This window comes from Sycon ciliatum, chromosome 1, assembly GCF_964019385.1.
Source record: "Sycon ciliatum chromosome 1, ocSycCili1.1, whole genome shotgun sequence".
In the NCBI taxonomy this organism is placed as follows: Eukaryota; Metazoa; Porifera; class Calcarea; order Leucosolenida; family Sycettidae; genus Sycon; species Sycon ciliatum.
This window is the reverse complement of record NC_088643.1, coordinates 88,502,361-88,529,378: the sequence shown is the minus strand read 5'-3', so window position 1 is coordinate 88,529,378 and position 27,018 is coordinate 88,502,361. Positions and strand designations below refer to the sequence as shown.

Here is a 27,018-nt window from a genome sequence, read left to right as displayed (position 1 = left end):
ATCTGAATAGGACCTCTGCTAGACTCTTGAATCCAGCAGCTGATTGAGAAATTTCATTGCACTTGGCATAGGATACTAGCATATGCCTCATAGCCAACGATAGAGCAGTGATTCCAGGATTGATACATTTCGTGGAGAACCCCTCTTCCACTAAGCGCTTCAACGCGTGGCCTTTCCCTAACACCGCCGCCCAGTGCATAAGTGGAAGCTTTGGACAATTGGTCCCTTTCTCAGGAACATCATCAGACATGCCCCATCCATTCGCCTGAGCATCCGTGATGGCATCCTCTAGCTTACTTTGATAGCTCTGATAGGGAGCAGATCCATTACAAGGAAAATCGCACAGGGTTTTCACCAGTGGATGATGGTCTTTCCCACTGCAAGTTGAATGACAGAAGGGAACACTGCAGATCTTGTTCTCCATGTTGAGTTCAACTCAGTAGGAATCCATCAAGACTGAATTTGTGGCCAACATAAGGAAGGCACTAGCATTAAGTTACGATGTTGTTTACGCGTTTCAACAAACACACATCAAGATCTGGATGACTTTTACGAACTATCAAATCCTTGGAAAATATGCACTACATGCTACCATCTATTTTCTCTTCTCAAAAGACAAAACTCGATCGTCAAGACAAGAGAGATGAGCGCGGTTCTCTCCCGATCGCGTTGATTGATTTTTGAGCACATCGAAATCAGTGAAGGTCATGCGCTTGTTACGTCACATACCAGATGTCCAGATATCACCACACGCATAATAATCATGTGCACGTGCACTGCTCGCGTACTGCATGTCATGAGCCTTTTTGTAGTTTTTTTTCTCTAAAATCTACCCGGCTTTTTGGTTAGCCAGCTAGCTTTCATTATCTTTTGTTGGCGAGAGTTGCAGTGAGTTTGTGTTTGTTGCGAAGATAGAAGGCAATGGCGTCCGCAAGTAAAAAAGGTGCTGATGCGCAACCAGCTGCAAAGAAACACGACGATGGGGCAGCAGATCTCGAAAGGGTGACTGATTATGTTGAAGAAATTGACGGAAATACTGAAGGAATCGAAGAGGTAGGGATGTTCTATTCAAATATCATTGTGTTTCCTTTGGAAATTGATGTGAAAATACTTTACGAGAAGACATGCACTACGCATGTCAACTGTGCCAACTGTGTCTGTATGTTACTTGGCTTTGCATATTGTCAGCACTTTGCTATTGATACTGAAATGTGCAGAGCAAATGTACGAGGTACATATTACATGCACAGTCAAACCTCGTTAGGACGAACTTCAAGGGACTGAACAAGTTTGTTTGTCTTATCGGGAGTTCTTCTTATCCAGATCTCACAAGAAAATCGATATGCATATCATATTATGGATTGAATTTATGTGAAGGTGCATGCTGTGGTACATGGGAAGCATTTTATTCTTAGCATAAGCCAGAAACAGGTAAGTACAATGACAATGTGCACTGAATCACGACTGTGCCGGAAGTTCGCACAACGCTCTGGTTTTGTTCAAACCACGCTTGAAAACAATTTGCACTGTACGTACAATATGGCCCCGACTATTGAAAAAAAGAGAAAAAAGGCAGCCAGCGCACGCTCATGGACCGAAAGTTCGTACTACATTGTACATGACCACACTGATTTTGTTCAAATCACACTTGAAAATAGTTTGTCTTCGCGAAAGTTCGCTGTACAGAATTTCGTCGTAAACGAATAATTTTGACTTGAATTGATGCCTGACCAACCATAGGATTGGCCCTAGTTCGTACTAACGGAAAGTTTGCCTTATTAGTGTTCGTCCTAACGAACACTGATAAGACAAATGTTTTCTTAAGAAAAACTAGTATTCCTAACTCCATTGGATAAATCACTGTGTATTCACTGGGAATAACATACGGATAAGAAGAACTCCCGTTATTGCGAACAAATACGGAGGATTAACAAGACGAAATTCGCGTTCGCGTTCGCAAACATTTTTGAGTTCGCGAACTGGATTGCGTACTTTCGCATTTTTCGTTCGGAAAAGTAGTCGGAACACGAATCGCGGATTCGTGTCAGGGCAGTCATAAATTTACCACGCTGTACTGTCTGTACGCAATGTACGTCGTGTCAACGTCATGCATGTGCGAATTCTGTCTGCTAATCCTTCTCATAACGCGAATTCCGTCACTGAGTTCGACTTTCCTTGGAGAGCGAACGCGAACGCGAATTTCGTCTTGCTAATCCTCCGTAATATCATCGATCCCTTGGTGTTCGTCCTAAAGAGGTTTGACTGTACAGTATTATGTTGTGATCAAGGAGTACATGTACTCGTACGTATTAAACCCTAAGAATATGCAACTCTGCATATGGGGTCTGGCGGGGCATTACGTAGCCACGGACTGTGGGCCATCGCGTCATTATTGATCTGCTACGGTTTCCGGCTTCCAAATCCGCTTTCCTCAGAGACTTCGGATGGTTTGTATGTGATTTGTCACGCACAGGCATTCGCATGTGAAGTTACTGTATTCCACCTGAAATCGTTGCTAAACCGTAGGAAAACTCAAATCCAGGCAGCTGGATCGTCATTTCACTACGTAATGCAGGCAGCTCGCCTTGCAACACTCATAGGTCCGAGATCAGGAGTTGCACACTCTTGAGGTAATGTACTCCTGTTACCATTACACACACACGTCGCAGAGCACATTGCGTCTTCATTGTAACTTATACAAGTACTCAAGTAGGCTATTCAGACTACGGCCAAAATCACGTCTGGACTTGAATTTCCATGGTGATGCAGTCGTGTTCCGAATGACAAATCTACAATCGCCGATCAAACACGAGTCGTAGAAATGTGGTCTCAGTTGACTGTAGTCGGAATACCCTATAATACTAGGTTCATGCCCTTGGGCAATCACCACAAAACTGATAATGCTTGAACAGCCAAGATCCGGTTGTATAATATAACGGAAGCAGCGATGTATGCATGCGAGAGTGAGGAATTTCATGTGTGTATTCGGTGGGCTAAGCGTGAGATATTAAGACACACCATCTTGTTCACTGAGCAGGAACTTACTTTGCAGCATGGCGACACTTCGACACGATCTCTCTGCGCTTGTTGAGGGAGGGCGCTGCGATCTGATGCAAGGATGTGGTACTTCTTGGCTATACAGAGGTTGCAGCACTTTGTGGTGTTGGAGAAGGCATATGCGCTCTCCTTACCTGCCCAGCTAATCTCGTAGCTTCTATTCTGATACAACCATTACAAAGAATGATTGCATGTTCACGTCTACGTGACCCAGCGGAAGGCTGAGTCCGCGACTTCGCTTATGCCAAATGGCTTGAATAGATAAGAGTGAAGTGATAGCAAGTAGGCAACCATGTGAGGCAATATTATGGTATTGGCGAGCATACAATACGACGAGATGCAACTTGTAATAATACAGCAATGGCCAAACTCTTCCACACGAAGACCACACAGCATTACTTGAACAATTTCAAAGTGATAACACTGTCTTTCTGGACACACAGATCTGGCTTATAAATTCACTGACAAATTAGTGAATTTATAAGCCAGATTTGTGTGTCCAGAAAGACAGTGTTATCACTATTTTTAAAATAGTTTCTAACACTTGCAACTATCCCATACCCATGACGGCCACGGCATAAAATAGTGAGACAAGAAACGGAGTAAGTACTGTTATTTTAGTTTGCTGCGATCCGGGTGTTGGTGCGGTCGACGTAGAAGGAAGGTGTGTGTGATTCGCTGCTGTTAGTGCTACTGTGGGTGTTTTGCTTGGCCTGCCACGGGCATGCTTCGCTGCCACAGGCCTAGGAGGCGGAAGATCAGGGGTGGGGTTAATGGCAGGAGCTACACGCGGTGGCACCACCTCCGCCACAGCCTTCCTCCCCCCACACACAACAACGGCAATGGAGCCGCCGAGGGCTGCAATGAAGTCTGAGTTACCAGCTCCCTCCGTGTCTTGCCACACCCACACCCTTTTTTCGCCAACGGCGGCAGAGCAAGCAGTGGCAGTAATTTCTCCTGTTGTGCAGGTACTCGTTGTTTAGGTCTGTCCTGCCGCGCACACTTTGGAAGGATGTGAAGTGGCGTATGCCTGTATGGTGTTTGATACGTACGTTCAGGTGTTGAACAGTCCTACCAACATATCGACTCGCACACTGCCAGCATTCAAAGTTATAGATAAGATCCTAATATGTTTCAGAAAGACTATGTAACCACTTTGGCATTGTTCAAGCAGGGTTTGTGGTCTTGGTGTGGCAGATTGAGCCATTGCTGTTCTTTGCGTAGTTCAGCGCTGGTCGGATTGTAACCTACACAGTGAACACGCTTTATATTGAAATGCAGAAGACAAATGTACATGCACTTAATCATTGTGTATGTGTTTGTGCGTGTCCACTGTACGCGTGCGTGTGTGTGCATGTGCAGCTCGTGACTCAACTAACGGCTAGCCGAAATCAGAAAGCTGCTGAGAAAGCAGAGCGGTAAGAATACTATTACCAAATGTGCCTGAATGGCACTGTGTACAGCTACTATTGCTTTGGAACATGACACGTGCATGTGCTGTTGTTCATTTCATTCCACCTGCTGCACTGAAATATGTGTTGAAAATTCACTACTGTTTTTGTTTGAAGCCTCTCTTGATCCTGTTTCTGTACTCTTCTCGTGCTTTCAAGGGAGCGCAAGTTGGCAAAAGTCAGTATCTCGAAAGACGATGTGTCACTGCTCGTAAGATCTAATTGTGTATTGGCGCATGTTCATATCTCTGTGTATGTCAACGGAAGTGTTTTGAGAACTGCTGGGAGTCACTGCCATAAGTAGACATGTAGCGTGTTCTTCTGGACACGTCAACTTGGTGTGCAATTAGACGCCAGTGTTGCTTTATCCATGAGGATGTGCTTCCGGACCAGCACTGGCTGTAGTAGAGTCACACACGCACACATGTCCAAGAGCATGATTCTCAACTGCCAAGGACCATTGTTCATTCAATCCAAACTGTTCTCTTCTCATCATGCAAGAAGGTATTCATTTCTCATTTGCAAGAAGGTATTCATTTTTTCTGACTGGGTGTTTTTTAAGGCCCATAGCCTCCGCTGGTGAGACCTGACCTGAGGTCGAAACAACTAGCTGTCCAGAAATTGAGTATTTACTTCAATGTGAAACTCATCTGTAATCTTCTGTAGTGTGTTGAATGACTGAGGCTCCAGTCAGACTCTTGAGTTTGCTGCTTCTGTTGTTGTGGTTGCTTGTTTCCGTATAGATGAGCGAAATGGAAGTGACCAAGCCCGTGGCGGAGAGAACACTACGATTGCATGATGGCAATGTTGTGAACGCACTGACAGCTCTTGTGAATGGTTGAGTTGAGTTTCTGCTACCCTGCCTTTGTGGAAACAGACCGCTACTTTCGCTTGATGTTGCTCTGCTCTCTGTTCAAGCCTGCTCGCTGCTCCCTTGAGATATTGCCTTTCACCCAAACGAGTGCTACTGCTACTGCTACTGCCACTGCAGGCAGTGCTTTGATACAGTATGCACCCCATGGTCATGCACTTCCATCTTCATCTCAAACCAGACTAGTAGGCGCGCGCTGGCAAGTCTTGCATCCCTGTATTACGTTTGCTGCTGTTCTGAAGTATGAACAATGCATCTTGCTTTGCTACTTAAAGTATTTGAGAGACAACATGACACCAACCGTCAAACACAAAATACACTTCATAATTTTAGAATTTTCAAAACAAATCATAAATCCTTCTCAAGTATTGACTCTATCCTTGTTGTTCTGAATGTTTTGTGGTTATGGATATCTCTGTGGCCTGCAATGGGAAATCATGTGTTGTATAGAGCAGACATCTAAGTTTGTTAGTGTTTTGTGAGAGAATACTGGATTGGGAGAGCGAAATATGAGGTGGCATGGAACTAGAGTCTAGAAAATGCGGGGACTAAAAAGCTATTGGACTAGATCAGTATGAAACATAGTAAGAAAATGATTGACTGTATTCACTCAAGGGTAGTAGAATATAGCGGTACATCAAGGCGGTCATCGGATATCGTCAGCCGAGTCAGCTACCTGCTGACCAGCAGTTTCTCCAGCTCAACGAACGGTATCTCCACACAGACGCTAAGCACGAATGCGGCCGTGTAAGATCCCACTAAGGCTGCCAGATAGTATGCAACCTACAAATGCACACACATACATACACGTTAAAAATATCATATGATCTGAAGAGTGAAGGGGAATGAAGTCAAGCATAGTGAAAATGCAAGACCTGTTCTAAAATAAGGTCCTCCCCTAGAACAGTAGAGTTGTTGTACATGTAAGTTGTAACACCAAAAGTACATAAACAACAGAGAAAACAGAAAAACAGAAATGCACCTACGTCAAGAAGTACATGTACGCCAGAACAACAATTCTGGATATGCCACTGACTAGATCAACCTGTACTCACCATGGATACATTGGTATAGTAGACAGGAACTTCCAGGCCGAGGAACAGCAGATAGAGCATGATCGGGTGAGTCAGATACGCCGCAAACGTCAACCTACTCAGCGGTAGCCAGATGCCATGGGAGAAGAAACTGTTGATGTACCCTGTATCCACAGCAATGCAGAAAAGTGCAAATTACCTCAATATGAAATGGCTCAACGCAATCACTGCAAAACTGGCAGCCAGTGTGTTTTATTCCAGGCTTGGCTCACCTCGTTCACATTCTCCCCAGCTCCCACAGAAGCTGGGGAGAATACGTGGCATACGCCTGTGCGAATTGTTCTTGTCCTGTGAATCGTAAATAAGCACGGTTGATTCTTGCTCACACAACAATCTACTAGTATTAGTACAGCATACCTCCATAGCCGGCAAAGCATGCCAGCACCAGCCATCCAACACCCAGCGCCCAGGAGAGCCGCGAGAACGTGTAGTAGAAGATCGTCGCCAAGCTGGACAGCTGATCTTCCCTGCGATACGTCCCGTACAGGCCATACACAGGAGCCAGTAGCAAGACAAGAGCAACTGCCCAGCCAAGCAGAGCAAACCACCTTGCTGGAGCCTGCATGCAAACAAGACAAATGCAAGCCTACGGTAAGGGTATGTACATGTTAGGGTATCGCATCATACAATGGCACATGCACTGAAAACCGTGAAGAAAAAACAAAACATTGCCAGCCATATCTACAAGCAACATCTAGGAGAAGTCCTCCGGCTGGGAAGAGTGCCCAATGCTCATAAGAGCAGAGCAGAGCAAATCCAAGACCAAAACAAGACCTATGTCATTGTAATTCCATTTTCGAGTTCCCCTATCTTCATGCATTTTCTGTAAAAAAAAACTGATTGCTTCTATTTTCGAAATGGACTGCAACTGGACCAAGCACAACATAGAAGCATGAAGCAACATAAAGCTATAAACAGGCTTGGATCTTTTTTCCACACTAAACTGTATTGACATGGTGACTATTGCAGTGCCATGTAAAGCCCCTGCCCCGTACTCCCGAAGTACTAGTAAGTGTGTGTGTGTGTGTGTGTGTGTGTGTGTGTGTGTGTGTGTGTGTGTGTGTGTGTGTGTGTGTGTGTGTGTGTGTGTGTGTGTGTGTGTGTGTGTGTGTGTGTGTGTGTTCTGCACCTTGTCCTCACCCACTTACTGAGGTGTGGTGAGCCCATAAGTGGGATCATTTCAAGTCCACCCTAGTTTGGGGATTTCAGGGGGTGTTGGCCGTTGGGTGGTTCAATGGCCAATTGAGTCATCTTTCCAAGATTCCTTTGGAGTCTCTCTCCCCTCTCCCGGGGAGACCCACGTGACCAGTTTTGGCAGTGAGCAAGTACAGTACAAGTGTGTGTGTGTGTGTGTGCATGCGCACATGTTTCACAGCTGCGCAAACAACAGAAATATTAGCTAAAGAATTGAGAGGAAAGCAAGGTTCATACAGCGAACCTTTGAGAAGGTAGTTGTGCTGACTGACGGAAGTCGTCGAACCAGGAAACCAATACAGAGACCGACAAGATAGGGTGCAATGCGGCAGTAGGGCTTGTCAAAGACTTTCGACGGATACGAGTCACGAGCTGTGGATACCATTGCACTGAATGAATCAAAACAGAAAAACACAATCGAAGTAGGCAAGGTGTCATTGTTGAATAACATCATTGGCTGGTTGGTAGAACTTATCAACCACATACAGAACTGGGAGAAACGCATCATGCCAGATTGAGAGTGAATCTCCACAAACAACAGACAATAACAAGTAGGGCAGGGTACTCACTCACCCGTTCGTAAACTCATCTGTAAAGATGTCGTTGATGAGCAGTTGGGAACCATCGATTCTAAAATTGTAGATCCGTACGATGAGACCGGTGGCTATCAGGCTGCCACTCATCAGAATAGCAACAGTCACAGACAGGCCCACAGTACCAAACCTATGACACATGTGCAGAGACAAGAGAGAAACACAAGATATGAAAAAAGACACAGTCATACTTGACAGTGTCAAAAAATGACCATCCACAACCTGGAAGCCTGAAAGGTTCATCTACAGAAATAACAATACATTTGAATATCATCTCTATTAGGCTGCGTTTACACGACAACGATTGAAAACGATTTGCGTTTACACGACAACGAAGTAGGACCTAAACGGAACGAAATCGTTGCGTTTACTACTATCGTTTACACGGCAACGCCCGAAAACGATACCTAAACGGAACGAAATGGAAACGCACTTCAAAGTGTTTTGAAACGTTTTCAAAACGTTTTCGTTCTCGTGTAAACGGTGAAAACAGTGAAAACGATTGGAAACGGAGCGCGGTCATGGAAACCATTCCGCGCGGGACTATATTTCGCGGGAAATACCTGACCTTTGCGACCACCAGCGCGTACCAACTCCAACTAACGTGTTACTTCCCGCCCTTGCGGCAAGCCAGCAAGTGCTAACTCCAGCCTGATCGCCCGTTTTCCGTTTTCGTGTGAACGGTTCAAAACGATTTGCCGTTCTCGTGTAAACGGTTTGAAAACGATTCGAGGCCAGCCCGTTTTCGTTCCGTTTCGTTTCGTCTCCGTGTAAACGCAGCCTTATTCTCTAAACAAACAACTGTGTACAACAGTGGGTATGATTAGCCAGAACTGTAGCTGAGGAGTGAGGTGTTGCTAACCTGTAGGCAGCCATGATGACCAGTGGACTGATGATGTAGAACTGCATGTCCAGAGCTAAGTACCAAGTCCAGCCAAGGCACTGTGAGACAGCACACACAGCAGTTACATACAATCACACAGCATAACATGCACCAGTCACACACCCACACATCCACACACCTCAGACATGCCCATCGCGGAAGCGATGATAGCGAACAGCTATGTTAGACATAGCAACTTGTGCTGGGATTACACCATTCAACACCTTGCAAGGCTGATGAATTGACCGCCACTATTTTTAGCCTGGTATCCAAAAAGTCACACACACACACACACCCACACACCCACACACCCACACACACACACCCACACACACACACACACCCACACACACACACCCACACACCTACACACCCACACACCTACACCCACCCACACACCTACCCACACACCTACCCACACACCAGTCACACACACCAGTCACACACACCAGTCACACACACCAGTCACACACACCAGTCACACACACCAGTCACACACACCAGTCACACACACCAGTCACACACACCAGTCACACACACCAGTCACACACACCAGTCACACACACCAGTCACACACACCAGTCACACACACCAGTCACACACACCAGTCACACACACCAGTCACACACACCAGTCACACACACCAGTCACACACACCAGTCACACACACACACACACACACACACACACACACACACACACACACACACACACACACACACACACCAGTGACACACACAGTGACACACACACACACACACGCGCGCGCGCGCACGCACGCACACACACACACAGTCATACAGACAACACAGCCCGTAAGTAAATGATAGAAAGTAGGGAACAGATATCAAACAGCAGAGGCATGCATTGGTACTTTACAGCTTGATACTCATCCAACTCGGATCTGTTTCTACCCCGCGCAACACTTCGAAGGATAGTGCTCCCAGCTACAACTATAATAGGCAAGAAACAAGTCATGCTGCACATTAAATAGAAAAAGCTCAAACCATAAAGCGGAGTAAGCAGAGTATGGATCAGCGACAGCCGAGCGAGACCAGGAGTAAGCCTAGCACAATAGGGCATATCGGTAGCAGAATCTTCAACTTACGGATCCTTTCAAGTGTGGAGGATAGAAGTTATTGATGTAGAGAAGGTTAGTCCACCAGTACTGCTCACACATGCGGTGATCTTCCATGTTACTCTTCCATGAGGGTACTTCACCCCAGTACTGCGCCAGCGTTGTCCACGCCATCAACACAAACATGTAGGCTGGTGTCAACCTGACAGCACACGCAACCATGGCAAGAAGAGCAGAAACAGGCTCACACCTCACTTCAAAACACCACTGTGCCGTGCACTATCCAGGTTGCACCGCAGAGGTTCCGGCTCACTGTGCCAGTGTGTATGTTCGGCCTGACATCTATCTCTTTCCAGCTAAAATAATGAGAATTCCCAAGATACCTTTATTTTCTCACATCTCCATGTGCCAGATTTGCCCGTGCTCAAACTCTATTTCCTTGGTCTTTTCTTTCTCACCTTTGTGAGTCCTTAGCAGGAGCAACAGCAGCCAAGATAAACGAGATAAGTTTGAACCTCGTAATGATCTTTTGTCTTTGCACCGTGGTGGCCCCCACTGGCAATGTTGACGTGTTCAGTAGTGGTGTACACGTATGAGTGAGTGTGCGGATGTGTGCGCAACGAGTGGAGTGCAGAGTGGACAGAGAATTCTAGCAAGCGTTAAATAAATGCTCCGAGAAGCATTGAACAAAGCCGTCAGCTCTTGGAACAAGCGTCGCCAGCGTTCACCCATACTGTCTGGGAGACCATCCTCTTCCAATGCTTCTCGTGGTGGTCAGTTTTTTCCCCGGTCGGTATCCTGGCAAAGGCGTGACAGAATGTCTTCTCCGGCGCACACCAGCAGAGCAACAGTGGGACTGTATGCTTGAAAAATGGTACCGATCTTGTATCCAGTATGATTCAGAAATGCCCACAGCCAAGCAGCAAATTCAAAGGAATAAGATGCGCACTTCCACATACCCAATGGCTCACATGCAAACAAGCAAAACACAAACTGACCTCAAGAACCGGTGAGCGTAGAACTTGACAACCGAGAATGTACCGCCATCATTGCCCACACGCCTCAGTGTCCAGAACATCACAAGCATCCCACTGTGAATGCATGGCCACACATGTGAACATACACACACACATGCAAACACACACACACACACGTGCCACCACAGACACAGGGAGCAAAGAGGACAGATCTAGCCCAATGCTACAGTTTTTCTTCAAATCTCCCACAAAACATCCATATCGTATAGCAATAATCAGTTCTGGCAAAACCTGTCACAGTTGCTATAATAAGACCATCTTACAACATGCGTGATCAGTGCACCCCTGCACATTTCACTATTTGAATAGAGATAAAATCCTGCTTCCAAGACGAAAAGCTCGTCGTGGCATCCGTTTTACCAGCTTTTTTTAATTCACCTTACAGAGACTAGACATGGCTGACCTAGCCATTGAAAAGAGGAGTTGGCTTGTTACTCTAGTCCAACGTGGAAACGGCCACACGCAACCGGGTTCTGAGCCGTCATATGACACTGAGAGATGGAGTCCTGTCCCTGTATCAATGTGGTAACACATGTACATGTGCTGGCATGGTCTACACTCTAAACCGAGTGACTCAATGACATCAGTACCCACACGCATGCAATACCTCAGGACCCACATGTACCCACATGCATGCATTACCTTAGTACGAAGAAGGAGTCCACAGCAAATGTACTGTTCAGCACAAGTTGAAACGAAATCTGCGACGTCATTATGGACATTTCTCGAAGATTGGCTGCACTCATCACACATGCAAGCGCACACGTGTGTAGAAGCATACACACACACACACACACACACACACACACACACACACACACACACACACACACACACACACACACACGCACACACACACAAATCGCTCGCCTGAGTAAGCACAGTGTGCAAAACCTGTTTCGTTTTCCGGAGCACTCACTGCCTTCTCACAGAGGTGTATACTAATATAAAAACTTAAAAAAGTATGACTTTGACCGTACACTGCACTGAACAATTATATCACTCTCAAAGTAGTCATCCCCATGTGCACCGTAGACACCATCGAGTGTGACACTTACAGCAGCCTACAAACTGTGGCCATAAGTAGGTATGGCCGAGGATGATCCAGGCCATGCTGAATACACGTATGCCGTGTAGACAGGGGACAGTGCCGGTGTTGTGCTTCGGGTCAAGAACAAACAACACATTGCGCTGTAACGAGAAGCAGCGCAGGGCACGGCTGTACCACGTATCCCGATCTGAACCAGCACAACAACAACAACAACAACATCATCGCGAGAGAGCTTTCACACCAGAAGTGTACAGGGCATACACATAAGGGATGCACACTGTGACATTGACAGACAGTGCCAGATATCCTCTTTCACTGTACCTAGCGGTCACACCAGCTCCTAACTGAGGTCTTCATCTCTGTGTTGCACTCACTCCAAAATTGGGACAGCCGCATTGCATGCTAACGGGTAATCAAGCACTCTATACCAAAACATTGAACTTGGTTTGCAAGCACAGTAAAGAGATCAGTAAACCGGTGTTGAGGTAAGGCACTTTCTACAGTGCATTTCAAAACTATAGACGCGTAGGGTTTTTGAAATATTTCAAATTTGGCTGGAACTTTTTGAGAATAGTTTTCGGAATATTGCTCAGGATCGCTCCACAATTACTCTCATATAGTTTCTAAAGGATTGGATAACAGACGCCCAATTTGGAAAAAATTATGCACAAAGTGATCACAGATTTTATGTGGTATAGATGCTGGCATAACGGTTTTTGCCTAGGTACGCGTCTATAGTTTTGAAATGGACTGTACACATGTGATTTTTCGGTGCCCTTGGTAAATACTTCAGTAGGTGATTGGTCCAATGTGAGGGTCCAAGCGATCTTTTAGTTCAACCAGTAATTCAACAAGTTTGTACCCACGTTGATTTCCGTATTCCAATCATTATGACAAGTAACAACTACAAGTACTGATTTAACTTCCATTGAGGAGGAGCTTTTTCAGGCTTGCTAAACATTAACAAGCCCCTGCTGAATAAATCAATATTTTTATTTGATTTATTCAACAGGGCGTATGGTATTTATGAATGCATTGTACATGTATGTACATATGCATGCTGGTAATGAAGAAGCACTCAGGACCTGTGAGTACACCCCCAAGACAAAAGCAATTGATAATACCACACAAAATCAAGCAAGAAACAGCTACATGTACACGCACAACAAGCAATAGCATTGCAAAGTAGTGGTGAAAAGGGCGGTGAAGAAGAACACTCCACTATACAACGTTAGAGGCTTACGTCTGTCTGGGTAGCTGAGCACTTGCGAGCTGAGAAGGCCCATAGCCGGTGATGCACGGATCAGTGGGTCCGTCTCGTCGCCGTCGTTAATGTTGCGAGCTTGTGTGGCAGTGCGCTGAGAGGTAAACATGTTGCGGCCTCCTTTCATCCAACCCGCCGAGGATGGGATAGGCAGTGGCTGCGACATGTACCAGTCGACAATAGATCCGGTCAACAAGAGAACGATGATGCAGCTACACACAACACTGTGTGTCGCAATGCATGGATAAACACACACACACACACACACACACACACACACCATACACATGTCCAGTCACCTATGAGTTTAAAAAACTTTAAATACTAGTAAAACAAAAAAAGTTTGCCTGGAGAACCCGGGTATCGATCCCGGTACCTCTCGCATGCTAAGCGAGCGCTCTACCATGTGAGCTAGTCCCCCTGCTCAGGATTCACAATAAAAACTAGCATGACATTCTATTCATCAGCCTATGTAAACTCACACCATCAACAACAGGTTCAACATCTACCCAGACACCAGCGTTGTGGGGGAAACACCTCCCAAGACTGAAATAGGCATACTATACTAGTATTCATGCTGTATTTATCAACAGCTCACATTTAAACTCCCAAGAAATCAGATCGCAAAACTCACATCAAGTTACAACACTGTATCACATGCGAGTTTTCGACATCGGCACACCTAATATTATGCCCAGAGTGAGCTGCATACTTTTGGGGAGCCCATGACCTCTTCACAAAGTGATCCAGCTTCATGCGCATACATACATCATACATGTGTCACACCCCGAGTACGATTCATCACGGAGCGTGACCATAGCTATCACGCTTGATTCGAGTCCCCGGTGGCCAAAGCTAAACTCCACTTTTTTCTGAGTTGAAACCAGCGCGGCTGGTCAGAGAGAGAGAGAGAGAGAGAGAGAGAGAGAGAGAGAGAGAGAGAGAGAGAGAGAGAGAGAGAGAGAGAGAGAGAGAGAGAGAGAGAGAGAGAGTTGGTAACCTTGTAGGTTGAGCTGACAAGCTCCCCCTCTCCCGACAAGGTTGTGCTATGCAACACATTTACATATGTACACACGTGTGAGCGTGAAAACTTACAGACCAGCTATAGAATGTTTCTCCAGGGGCTGTTCCGTCTCACATACAGTGTTTGTAGCATTTTTCTCGACAAAAGCAAGTATGTACACTTCCAGTGCAGCATATGCCTTCTTCCACCGAGTGGGAACAACTACACAAGATGCCGCGGATACCAGTCAACAAGACATACAGAACAAGTGCTGGATTAGAGACATTAATACAAGCAATGTCAATGCAGAAAGCACTGTGTTGGTTTGCTGCAAGGCAAAGTACAAGTGGATGTGTTACTTAGGAGACAGGCGAAGGCCATGGCGGCCAACACTTCCCTATTACTTCAATGCCCGCTAGTTGCTGCTTGGAAATCTAAATGACAGGAGTAAAGATCGACTATGCGGTGTGCATTGTGTGTACAACACACATGTTGTATGGTGCATGACCAACAGCCAGGACTCCTCTCTTGGGCCAGATTGAGAGCACAACAATCAACGTGCCCAGACAATGTGTGCGTGTGTGTGTGTGGGGGGGGGGGGGGGGCCTCACCGTAGCTGACCCTGAGTAACATTACACAGTACAGTAGTGATTCTACTCTAGAATATCCTAGAATTATGTACTCTAGAATATAGGGCTGAAACGATCGTGGATTTTCACGTATCGATTACTCTTTAGCTTAACGATCGAGTAATCGATTATAATCGTTAGCAAATAGAGTCATAATTCTGTGCAAACATTACACTGTTTCCACAAACTATGCCTTCATAATACCAACAAATCTGCATTAGTGAAAGGGTAGCTCCGAAACATGGCAGTTTTGAAGTCAATTTAACCTCAGAACATGAACCATACCCCTGGCAACTGCATACTCCCAGCGGAAACTGATTCAAACTTCACAAAACGAGGGTTTACAGTACTTTCTGGACACAAATTTAAAAAACGCAAAATAATCGTAATCGGTAATCTAAACGATTGCTTGATCGTTAGAGTTATCAAACGAGTACTCGACTATTCGGTATAATCGTTTCAGCCCTACTAGAATATCCTACATTTACTAGTACTAGTACACTGTACATCATGCACTCAGCTAGTAATTGAGTACATGATGTACACGCAAAATATTCTAGAGTAGAGTCAGTCCAAACTGATGTGCGCAGAAATGATTGTGTCGCAGCTCACCTGCCTCCAGAGACCAAAGAAAATTGATGGCATCATCATCATTGCAGATATCTGGAATACACACTCCTATTTCTGCCTTAGTCGGCTGCATCACAAACGAACCAAAGAACAAATATTATCAAATTTGAACATACGCGTACAAGCGGTAAAGGGTTGAGAACAAAAACCAAGTTCCAGAACAACCGGCTTCCATCCAAAGTTAGAATTCCAAACTAAATTGAATCCTTGGCTGAGCAGGGACGGGGCCCACATATTGTGAGATGTAATGAGACATGTAGATGCTGATATTACTATTACCCATACTGTACACCTGACCATACTTGAATTAGACACAGTGTATTTCAAAAGTATAGACCTTTGGTTTAAAAAACCGCTAGGCTAGCATCTATGCCACATAAAATCTGTGATCCCTTTGTGCATAAAATTTCCCGAAATTGGGCGTTCGTTATTCAATTGGTAAGAAATCTATTGTGAAAAAATCGAGGGAATTGCCCGAGCACTATCCCGAAGAAATTTCTCAAAAAGCTTGAACCAAAATATGAAAAAGTCTAGAGGTCAATATTTTGAAACACACTGTAGCTATCCGCTCAGGTCTAAAATCAATGTACTACGATATATAACATGCGATAACTTTATTGAGCACATTCGCCTACTACAGTAGTTCCTGTATGACCGGTTACGCACCTTGATTCCCAGATTATCTCCATTGACAATCATGGTATTCAGACAGTACTTGGTACCGGTGAGCTCTGTGCACTGCTGGTAGCTGCCGTACCAGAGGAAGTTGCGAGAGAGGAGACCAGCGCCGGGCTTGCCCACCGAATCCAACACTGAAACACACACACACAAACAATTACATTGGTGGCAAGTGTTTTACGAGTGTTGGGCATTCACACAAGCACAGCACACCTATGGATAACTCAACATCCACAGGAAGCTGGATGCAGCCCATCATCCTATTCCCCCTTTTCATCGTTCCAGCAATGGACCAGCATGCCCCGAGTCTGAATATAGCTAAACGTGACCGTTGTTGTTGTTACACATGATCTCAAGTCGCAGGCGGCCAGCGCTAAGCTTTTTTCTGACCTGGAACAGACTCGGTTTGCCCCACAAGAGAGAGTTGGTAAACTCGGAGGCTGAGCAGACTGAGGCTTGCACTCCCTCTCGCAGCAGACACGTCCTTACGCCGTAAGGCTGTACAACGACCAAGTCACCCGCAGTCAGCGAGGTGCGCACATTCTGTTTGAGTGCTACTCACTTCGTCCTATGCATGGGCAGCTGATAGCCATGCGGCCGAGCAAGTGGTAGGCTCCTCTCGCGACATACTATGCCGCAATGAGTATGCTCCGTACTTGCACCAGGTCGGGGCAATTAGCTGGGTACTGGATCTCCAGGGGCAGACCACTGACAAGCCGCACCCCCCCCCCCCTACCCTTCCTGAAAAAGGTACTACTAGTACATGTACATGTACAGAAACAAGAAGCGCAGAAAAGACGAAACGGTAGCGATGAGCATGCTCTCCCTCGCATTTCGAATATCTAATCCAAACGTTGTTCTCTCTCTCTCTCTTTCACACACACACACACACACACACACACACACACACACACACACACACACACACACACACACACACACACACACACTCTCTCTCTCTCTCTCTTCAAGCTTCATAATCTCGTCTTCCTCTCCTAGTTTGGTCGACACACCCTACAATTCTTCCCTCTTCTAAACATTGCATGGGAAAAACCGATTGGTTGAAATGCTTCAGTGCTTTAACCACTGCACTGATGCAAATGACTGGACCAGTGTCTCTGAGTCCAGTACAGTCAGACCTCGCTTATCCGGTCCTCTTTTATCCGGATCCCTTGCCATCCGGAAGAAAAAATTTGGTTACCGATTTACAGCATATGCCATGCATACAGTCAACTTCGCTTATAACGAAACTCGGCGGGGCATCAAAAAGGTGTCCTTATTCGCGAAGTGTCGTTATACCCGAAGTCTCATTATATGTATTACAGTGGGATGGGACTTTGCTCTGGGCATGGAAATTCTGTCGTTATTCGCGAATTGTCGTTATATCCGCAGTCGTTATTAGCGAAGTTGACTGTACATACAGTATGTGTGTTCGATTATCCGGTTCCCTCGCCAATCCAGATACTTTTTGTGGAAAACGGATGTGTGCGGTTAAGCGAGGTCTGACTGTGCCTAGTTGTGGGGTAAACCATGTGCATGTACTGCCGTTCTAGCAGTTGATACTTGAAGAGCAAGAAACAAAATTGCAACAAATCTTCCCCCGACTTACTGACATCAAGCTTGGAGTGATTCAAATGTTTCAGTCCTGGCAAGAACGCAGACTCATTGATAGCTTTCAAACAATCGTCACTCAAGCTAACTGGCACCAAATTCCGATACTCAAGCTTTTTGGGCTGGCCATATGGCCATTTTCTTCCATCTCGCGGGAACATTTCCGCGAGAAACGCTCCGGTCGTGTGCAGCCAACACACGCCAAACAGCAATAATAAGAACTTCATGCTGGAGTTGGAGTTGAACTAGGGTAGCTTTCCTCAGAGGAAACGTCCCGAGAAAGAAAGGCTACATAGAGAAGGACGTGTCAGGAAACTCACTCTCGAAGCAAAGAAAGGGATGAATCGGAACCCATTCTCTATAAGTACTGAACGACAAGCACAGGGTGAGCGCCGAGTAGACACTGACACTTGACATCCAAGGCCAAAACTAACTTGCTTTGAAGAAGATTCAAACATGACACTGCGGGCTTTTGAGTTTTGCGAGTGATGAAAAAGCAGGAAAAAAGGAACCACACGTAGTCTACGTACACACAACACAAAACTGGTGTTTGTGTGGCACGTGCACATACGATTTTTGCAGCGCCACCACGCGTTACCTTGACTACTCCTGTTCATCTTGCGTTTATCTTGAAGATTCTGCATCACAATAAATAGTACAATCGTGTGTTCAAAAAATCAATTCCAATGATTATGTGCTACGATCGTACGAGCTGATCAAACAGTGTGATAGGAATATTGTTTTCTTGGGAGTACAATGTGGTTTATGTGGATATGGAAATGAGAGGACTCTGTGATACAATCAGTTAGACTTTGCGGGAGACGCACTGTGTAGTGAGCGATGAGCAGGCCAACTCGTACTGGTGCGTCTCAGTTGGACGAAGTACATTTGACCAACCGACTTCGTGAAGCTATAAAATCACTTCTTGACAACTTCACGGCCATTCTCAAATCAGCGAAGGTCAGTAGGAACCCATGGTTGAAGGCGTGCGTGTGTGTGTGTGTGTTTGTGTGTGTGGTGTGTGTGTTTGTGTGTGTGGTGTGTGTGTGGTGTGTATGTGTATGTGTGTGTGCGCCGCGCCGCGTGTGCTATCGCAGCTATAACAGTACATGTATAAGAGAAAATCTGTGGGTGCACATCCAGTGCATTTACAGATTTGCGGTCTCTTGCGACGGTACGGGTGTATACGTGCCACATGGTACATGGTGTGTGTGTGTGTGCGTGTATATGTGTGTGTGCGTGTATCTGTGTGTGTGTGTGTGTGTGTGTGTGTGGTGTGTGTGTGTGTGTGTGTGTGTGTGTGTGTGTGTGTGTGTGTGTGTGTGTGGTGTGAGTATTCGGCAGCCTTGCACGCTGCGGAATGGTGTAATCCTAGCACAAGTAGCTATGTCTAACATAGCTTGTTCGCTATCAGGGCATGTGGATGTGTGTGTGTGCGTGTGTGTGTGTGTGTGCGGTATCTTGTTCGGGGGGGGGGGGGGGGGGTGCTCATCGCTAGCTTTCTGGTCCGCTATCCATTTTTGGTGGTCATGTGATTGTCAAACTGTGGTTGAAATGCTAACAGTCACGGTGTGGTGCGTGTGGTGCAGTGCCTACATTACAATGTCAGGGTAACTGTTTCTTGCCTGCATCACAGACTGTGTCCTTGCATTCACAACACAGTTTCTCAATTTACCGTACCGGTTTTCCTTGATCTGCTTGAGCTCATGAACGGTAGGTTAGGTGTGGTTGTTGAACTTTTTGGTCTTGCGTTTTGTGCGGGTGTAACTGCACGGCCTTGACGTCATTTAGGTAGTGTGCTCTATAGCTGCTGGCCCGTAAACAAGAAATCACTTTTGCACAAGCGTGGCTTTTACGGCGCTTGGAGGTGCAGTAAAACCTGTGTAAAACGACTGCTCGAGACGTGACTTTCAAAACGTGGTCTCTGTTACCAGGTGGTCTCCTTATCCAGGATCATTTGACTGGAAATAGCATTCACTGGTCCTGGTTGCTGGGTGTGCACCTGATGTGATTCGACAGTCAACAGCTTATGGCTGGAGTTTGCCCTTGACAACAACAGCCATTGTTCATGTTTTTTTGTAATTTGTGTTCACGTGCACGCACAGATTGAGGATGAAAGTCAGATTGCAGACAATGTCAGTGCGGAACACAGTGAGCAGCAGATGCAAGTCAGAGCATCTAACATGGTATGTATTGCTGTACTGCTTTGTCACTGTGCTACCCTATTGCAGTGCTGCCATGTGAAATTTAATTTGTCGCCGTGGATAAAGTTGGTCCAGTTGCTGCACAAGCCAAAGACACGAACACTAGACTGTGTCCTTGAACGCAGTGCTACTTTATTCATGAGGGACCAGCTCTCTACATGTACTAGACTGTGTGTACACGCTGTACAGTCAGCCAATAGCTAGGAGTCACCTTATCCTCGTGTTGATTTTGTGCCGATGTTGTAACTTTACTGGACGCTGACCGGTGATTGGAAGGTGTTGCTGATTAGTTTTTGCCCTCACGTGTCTCGCATCTCTCTCTCTCTCTCTCTCTCTCTCTCTCTCTCTCTCTCTCTCTCTCTCTCTCTCTCTCTCTCTCTCTCTGTCTCGCTCTTGTGGTATCATCAAGTCTATGTGATGATTAGTTATATTGAAATAGAATAATGCAACGAAGGACAGAGAGGACGACTCGTCAGGAAACTACCAAGGAAAGACTGACCAGCAACAAGAGACATGCACTGTCGATTATGGGCACGGAGTACACACATGCATGCATAGTATGAGTAGTATGCTGTAAGGTTGTACGCACGTCCATGCAAGGAGATGCAGTAGCATAATAAGAAACATGAGAGTGCAAATATGTACGATGTACACGGGTACACCACACGCCCCTTCTGAGATAAACAAGCGAAAAATCGGAGCTGTTTATCTCACATAAATGAGAAGGAGAAAACAGAAGTGACAGAAAAGAAAGTAAACACTAATGAAGCGTGATACCAATACCAACTACTTGTAGCAAGAGTGTGAGGTACAGGTAGGTAGAGTCAAGCATAGGACTTAGATGCTGTGGACGAAATGTTCAAACGCTCTGGTGCCTGGCGAGACCGTTGGCTACGACGAGGCTGCTGCACACAAGGCTGCTGCGGTGCTGCGGGCTCAGCCGGGGAGGTGTCTGCAGGCGGAGCAGGAGGGGCTACGGCAGGGGCAGGCTTGAGAAGGCGACGGTTGCGCCAGTAAACACGGCCGCTGGGTAACTTCACCATATAGTCCCGGTTGCGACCAATGGCGACGACCACGCCGGTGGTGCGCCAGAGTTTGGTGCGCGGATCTTGGATGTCAACCCGCATGCCAATGCGAAGTGGGGACAGTGATCTGGCAGACTCATCATAATGCTGTTCTTGGGTGGCAGACTGAGCGGCAGAGCGCTTGTCAACATCGGTGGCTTTTGCTTGCCAATCAGGAGCAAAGCTGAGATGATGAGCTGTCACGAAGGAGGACAATGGTCGACCAAACAGTGCTTGGGCTGGGCTCTGACCATTTTCTCGGGGGGTGTTGCGCCATTCTAACAATGCGCGTCTGAACTCATCGACGTCCAAGTTACCGTCGGACGTGGTCTTCAACACAAGTGATTTCATCGCTTTCACGGCGGCTTCGGCATGGCCATTAGATTGAGGATAATGAGGTGAAGACGTGGAGTGCTGAACTTGCCATCGGGTGCAAAATTCAGCAAAGCGACGTGATGAAAATTGCGGACCACCATCAGTGGTGAGGATGCTGGGGACACCGACGTCGGCGAACCAGCCACGGAACACACGGATCACATCGGCAGAAGATGCAGTGCGGCCGATCTTGGCAATGCAAGGCCAGCCAGTGTGACGGTCGACGTAAACCAGGTATTCCCAACCTTGACAGGAAAATAAGTCGGCACTGGTTGACTGGAATGGCAGGGTGGGACGGCGGTCAGCGGTGACACGCATCGGTTCCTTACACTGAGACGGAGCGTGCAAGCGACACTGTTCGCAACTGCGAACGACTTGGGCGATGTCATTAGACAAGTGTGGCCAGTATACGACTTGTCGAGCTCGACGCTGTGTGCGGTTGAGGCCTTGGTGGGAGGCATGAAGATCCTGGAGCACACGTGGGCGGAGGGTACGCGGGACCACAACACGTTGGCCTTTCAGGACAAGATCACCGTCGACTGAAAGATGCTCGCGGATAGTGAAGTACGGTTTCACAGCTGAGTGGACGGCGCGCTGATCATCAGGGAAACCTTCACGAACGGCTTGGAGAAGGGCCTGATAGTCATCATCGGCACGGGCAGCGTCCAAGAGCTCGCAGTGCCGGAGGTCTGCAATTCGGCCATCCTCGTCCTGGCGGAGACATGCTCTGATGGCTGGTGCTGAGAGCGTTGAGCTTTCACCGAATTCTTCCTCACTGGTCGGCTTGTCGACCGGGTTACGGGACAGTGCATCAGCAAACGCATTCTCTTTGCCCTTGCGCCAGTGCGCGACGAGTTGAAACGACCGGAGCTTCAGTGCGAGGCGTAGCAGACGTGGATTTTCTATCTGATCCAGGGTGTACTTGTTCAGAATCGGGACCAATGAACGGTGGTCAGTGAACAAATCGAATCGGCTGCCGGACAGAAAGAGGGAGCACTTGTGGACAGCCCAAACCACAGCAAGTAACTCCAGTTCTATGACGGCATAACGTGTCTCTGCGTCGGTGAGAAAGCGGCTGCCACACTGCAGCATGCGCCACTGGTTATCTTGGCGTTGCCATAACACGAACCCAAGTCCGTTCAGGGCAGAGGCGTCGGTCTCTAGCCGAAGGTCGTCACCAGGACGGTAGTACGAGAGAGTCGGCGGCGATATCAGTTCAGACTTGGTGGCGTTGAAAGCCGCGGTGTGGACATCATCCCACACGAACTCATTCGTGGTCTTCAATAACGGACGTAGCGGAGCTGCGAGCTCGGATATCCGTGGGGTGAATTCTCCACACTGATTCACCAGACCGAGGAAGGAACGGAGGTCGGTACGATTGGTGGGTAGGTTGAAGTGCTGAAGAGCCGATGTCTTGTCAGCTGGCACGGTGTATCCGTTGGACGACACATGAAACCCACAGAATTCGACTTCAGGAGCGGCGAAGACAAACTTCTTTTGACTGAGAGTAATTCCGTGTTCGCGTGCACGGGTCAGGACGGCACGGACGTGAGCGACATGGTCCGAGAATGACTCATCGTGAACGAGGCCGTCGTCCACCACCTTGATGAGATGGGTCAAACGGTCGAAAGCTGCGTCGGTGCGGCGGTTGTACTCATCGCCGGCGGACACAAGACCTTGTGGATTCCGGCAGAATCGGTATCTACCCCACGGCGTGATGAACGTAGTGAGAGACTTGGCAGACTCAGACAGGGGCACCTGCCAATAGCCATGACGGGCGTCAAACTTGGTGAACCATCGGGCTGTGCCGATGCCAGAGAGAGCATCACGTGCGTTCTGCATGGGGTGGGTGGGACGCTTCACTTGTCGGTTGAGAGACTGAAGGTCCACAGTCAGACGTTTCTCACTAGAATTCTTCTTGTCGACTACAACAATGGGGTGGCACCAGTCGCACGGCTCTGACACTGTCTCGATGATGCCTTCCTCAACCATATTGTCGAGCTGGGTTTTCACCTGCTCACGGTAGGCATGTGCGATAGGACGAGCTGTGTAGACTCGGTGAGGTTTCGCATCATCTTCGAGAATGATGTCCATTGGCTTGCCACACATGGGTTTCAATGTCGTGTCGTCGAAGACGTCTGCGAACTCTCGCAGTAGGTCAGCACGGATCTGCGCCAGCTTGCTAGGGTCAGGTCTGTTCACGAGACCGGTCGTCACAACGGGAGCCGTTGGAGGTGGTGTGCTGCTGGTACAAACACGCGCAACTTGCTTGGGCCAGCCGTCTGGTAAGAGGCCTAAGGCGTATAGCGATTGGCGTGACAACAGGGGTTCACGCAGTCCACGGTACACATGGATGGTGCTATCATGCTTGAGCGAGCCAATGGTGAGGGTGGCAGAGATCTTGCCAGCTGAAACGAGACGTTCACCATTGGCAGCATGCACATTATCATGGTCTGTGGCCAGATTCTCCACAAAACCACCGAGATGCGCTAACTGATCGACGCCAATAGCGTCAATGTCACTTCCCGTATCGGGGATCCATTCCAGGGAGGTAGCGTCAGGTTCAGTGCACAATTGCGTGTCGACCGGCACCGTAGGAGATGCATCACACTGAGCGCGGCGGAGCTGTAGTCGTCCCAGCGTGCGCTGCGAGGACTGGTCAGCCGGTTTGCGGGATTTTCTGCACACCGCTTGGAAATGTCCAATAATCTTGCAGCCGCTACACTTTTTGCCATGTGCAGGACACTGCGACTTGCTGGCATGGGGAGTGCGACCACAATTCGGACATTGCGATGGCGTGGCGGACGCCTGTTGCTGTCGCGGGTTATTGCCGTGTTTTGACCGCTGATAATTTGTTTTCCGAGCAGCATTGACGGAGCTAGTGCCGGGGATACTGCTGCTCGTCCGAGAGGCTGCCTCCTCCGCTCGACACAATTTAATGACCTTCTCCAACGTTAGATCGGTAGTGGCAAGGAGCTTATGGCGTGTCTCCGTGTCGAGAATGCCAGTAACCAGGCGATCACGCATGGTCTCGTCGTACCTGGTACGCTGTCCCTGCTGGCATTGGCGGCATACTCGGCTTGAACAGAAATTGCAGAGTGCAGCTTCGCTGAAATCGCAGCAATTGTGGATCTCCCTGAGGGTAGTCAGGTACTGATCGAAGGACTCTCCATGCTGCTGTTGGCGGGCATAGAAGGCGATCCGGTCCAGCAGAGGGTTACGCTGGCCGCGAATGTATGCCTGTACAGCCTTGATGAGATCGTCGTCGTCGTGGTTGTCAGCCAGAGGAATTGTGCCCTCACGAAGAAATCTCCGGAGGTCCTCGTCCAGGCACTGACGAACCGTTGCCACTCTGGTGGCATTGTCCTGGGAATCCAGGTGCTGGCACCGGGCGTAGTCCCGCCAAAGACCTTCCCATGCGGCAAACTCTGCGAGAGAGGCAGAGGCAAGTAACATAGGGCGATCGACCGAAACTGGTCTCGCCGCAGGTACATGATCTCGTGCCGGTGGGGCTGGGGGTGGACGTTGCGGTGGTGGAGGTTGAGAAATGCTCCTCAAAGTTCGCTCCACGAGCTGTGTCAGGTGGTGCTCGCGGGTGGCGGCGGTCTCCATCTGCTGTCTCATGAGCTGGGTGAGGGCAGCAATGTCAGGGCTGAGTACTGGTGTGTCTGATTCCGCCATGCCGAAACGGAAATTTCAAATAATTATTTCACTATATTTGAGAGACGAAACGCCAGAGGTACAAGTACTAGCAAGACCCAGGACTGAGAAAGACTAATGGAAACTGCTACTAAAACAAGATCCTGTTCACTGCGCCATGTGGTATCATCAAGTCTATGTGATGATTAGTTATATTGAAATAGAATAATGCAACGAAGGACAGAGAGGACGACTCGTCAGGAAACTACCAAGGAAAGACTGACCAGCAACAAGAGACATGCACTGTCGATTATGGGCACGGAGTACACACATGCATGCATAGTATGAGTAGTATGCTGTAAGGTTGTACGCACGTCCATGCAAGGAGATGCAGTAGCATAATAAGAAACATGAGAGTGCAAATATGTACGATGTACACGGGTACACCACAGCTCTCGCTCGCTCGCTCGCTCTCTTTCTCTTTCTTTGCCGCTACTCAACTGCACATGGATCCCGTGAATTGAATCCGTCTTTGAATGTCATGTGTATAATATTCACGCTTGCTATAATTATGTAACCTTCCTGCTTCTGCTACTGTAATGTTGTGTGTTTCCATGTTTTAGGTCCGTGCTAGTGAGGCCTTGCTACGACTGACTGGTGATATCAAGGAATGCTTGATTCTCAACGATCTACCAGCCTTGCACCAGCAACACACTGAATATCAGGCTCGGTTGGATGCCATGGACAAGCTCACACAGGAGACAATGCAGAAAGTCCGTAACTTGCTTGCCAGTGACCTGCAGATGCTGCAGGAACACTCTTGACACGCACAGTTGATTTACATTGCTTTTTTCCTCTTCTCATACCAAGTGCATAGCTGCCTGTGCCACGGGGGTAGGGGGTTATGCACTCTGGATCTACTCCGGATACAAATTCATGAACATAGTCATACAGTGCACATGGCTGTACTGTATTCTTCTTCTTTTTATCTGCATATGGCTGTCTGTTGTACAAAGGTGTGAATCTCTCTCTCTCTCTCTCTCTCTCTCTCTCTCTCTCTCTCTCTCTCTCTCTCTCTCTCTCTCTCTCTCTCTCTCTCTCTCTCATTCGCTCTCGTGTTGAGCTACATGTGTGCTAATTTCCTGCTGTGTACATTTGCATTGTAATGATTTGCTGGATAGGGAGACATCACGTATGTTGATCTGTAAATATGCCTCGTGTGTTTCTTCTGCATGAAGTAGTTCTTGTATTTTGTTGTAATTTTTTTAGAGAAGTGCATAATTATTATGTTCACATCTGAATCCCTGCACCACTATTTTTAATTCAGTACTACGCAGGCCATACTTTATAAACCATCCAAAACTAACTTCCGAACCAGCAGCATGCAGTAGTCTGCCAAATAATTCTAATAATTGTCAACTAAAACACACTCTACGCTGGGACTGCATGAAGGTGTGTGCACGCGGGGACACCGACTGGCTTGCAACGGTTTTTTTTTTTTTCTTTTCAAGTAAACAAATACTAGTACATGTACTCTTTATAGCTCTATCCAAGGAGTCGTCAAATACCCTGTTTGACGACTCCCTGGTCCTATCGTTCACACAAGCAGAAC

At 47.4% G+C, this 27,018-nt stretch overlaps 3 protein-coding genes and 1 non-coding gene across 4 annotated transcripts; 2 read left to right on the top strand and 2 right to left on the bottom strand.

The window, feature by feature from the left end:
• The first annotated feature begins 833 nt into the window (after positions 1-833).
• On the top strand, positions 834-5,756 carry LOC135806235 (huntingtin-interacting protein K-like). The gene is made up of 4 exons (XM_065320394.1): positions 834-1,053; positions 4,420-4,475; positions 4,668-4,719; positions 5,252-5,756. Exons 1-4 carry the CDS (start codon positions 922-924, stop codon positions 5,348-5,350), a joined length of 339 nt encoding a protein of 112 aa, XP_065176466.1. The 5' UTR covers positions 834-921; the 3' UTR covers positions 5,351-5,756.
• On the bottom strand, positions 5,683-18,589 carry LOC135806234 (nose resistant to fluoxetine protein 6-like). The gene is made up of 15 exons (XM_065320393.1): positions 18,123-18,589; positions 16,502-16,647; positions 15,818-15,902; positions 14,669-14,798; positions 13,553-13,797; positions 12,317-12,496; positions 11,901-11,994; positions 11,220-11,312; positions 10,252-10,423; positions 9,123-9,202; positions 8,241-8,390; positions 7,912-8,056; positions 6,831-7,032; positions 6,435-6,577; positions 5,683-6,162 (listed from the first exon to the last, which is right to left on the bottom strand). Exons 1-15 carry the CDS (start codon positions 18,349-18,351, stop codon positions 6,052-6,054), a joined length of 2,205 nt encoding a protein of 734 aa, XP_065176465.1. The 5' UTR covers positions 18,352-18,589; the 3' UTR covers positions 5,683-6,051.
• Trnaa-agc (transfer RNA alanine (anticodon AGC)) lies at positions 13,922-13,994 on the bottom strand. The gene has a single exon. It is a non-coding gene; the product is annotated as a tRNA-Ala (tRNA).
• A 208-nt stretch (positions 18,590-18,797) lies between the features above and the next one.
• On the top strand, positions 18,798-26,786 carry LOC135806233 (mediator of RNA polymerase II transcription subunit 22-like). Its single transcript, XM_065320392.1, has 3 exons — positions 18,798-19,084; positions 20,230-20,310; positions 26,030-26,786. Exons 1-3 carry the CDS (start codon positions 18,965-18,967, stop codon positions 26,228-26,230), a joined length of 402 nt encoding a protein of 133 aa, XP_065176464.1. The 5' UTR covers positions 18,798-18,964; the 3' UTR covers positions 26,231-26,786.
• Positions 26,787-27,018: the final 232 nt, after the last annotated feature.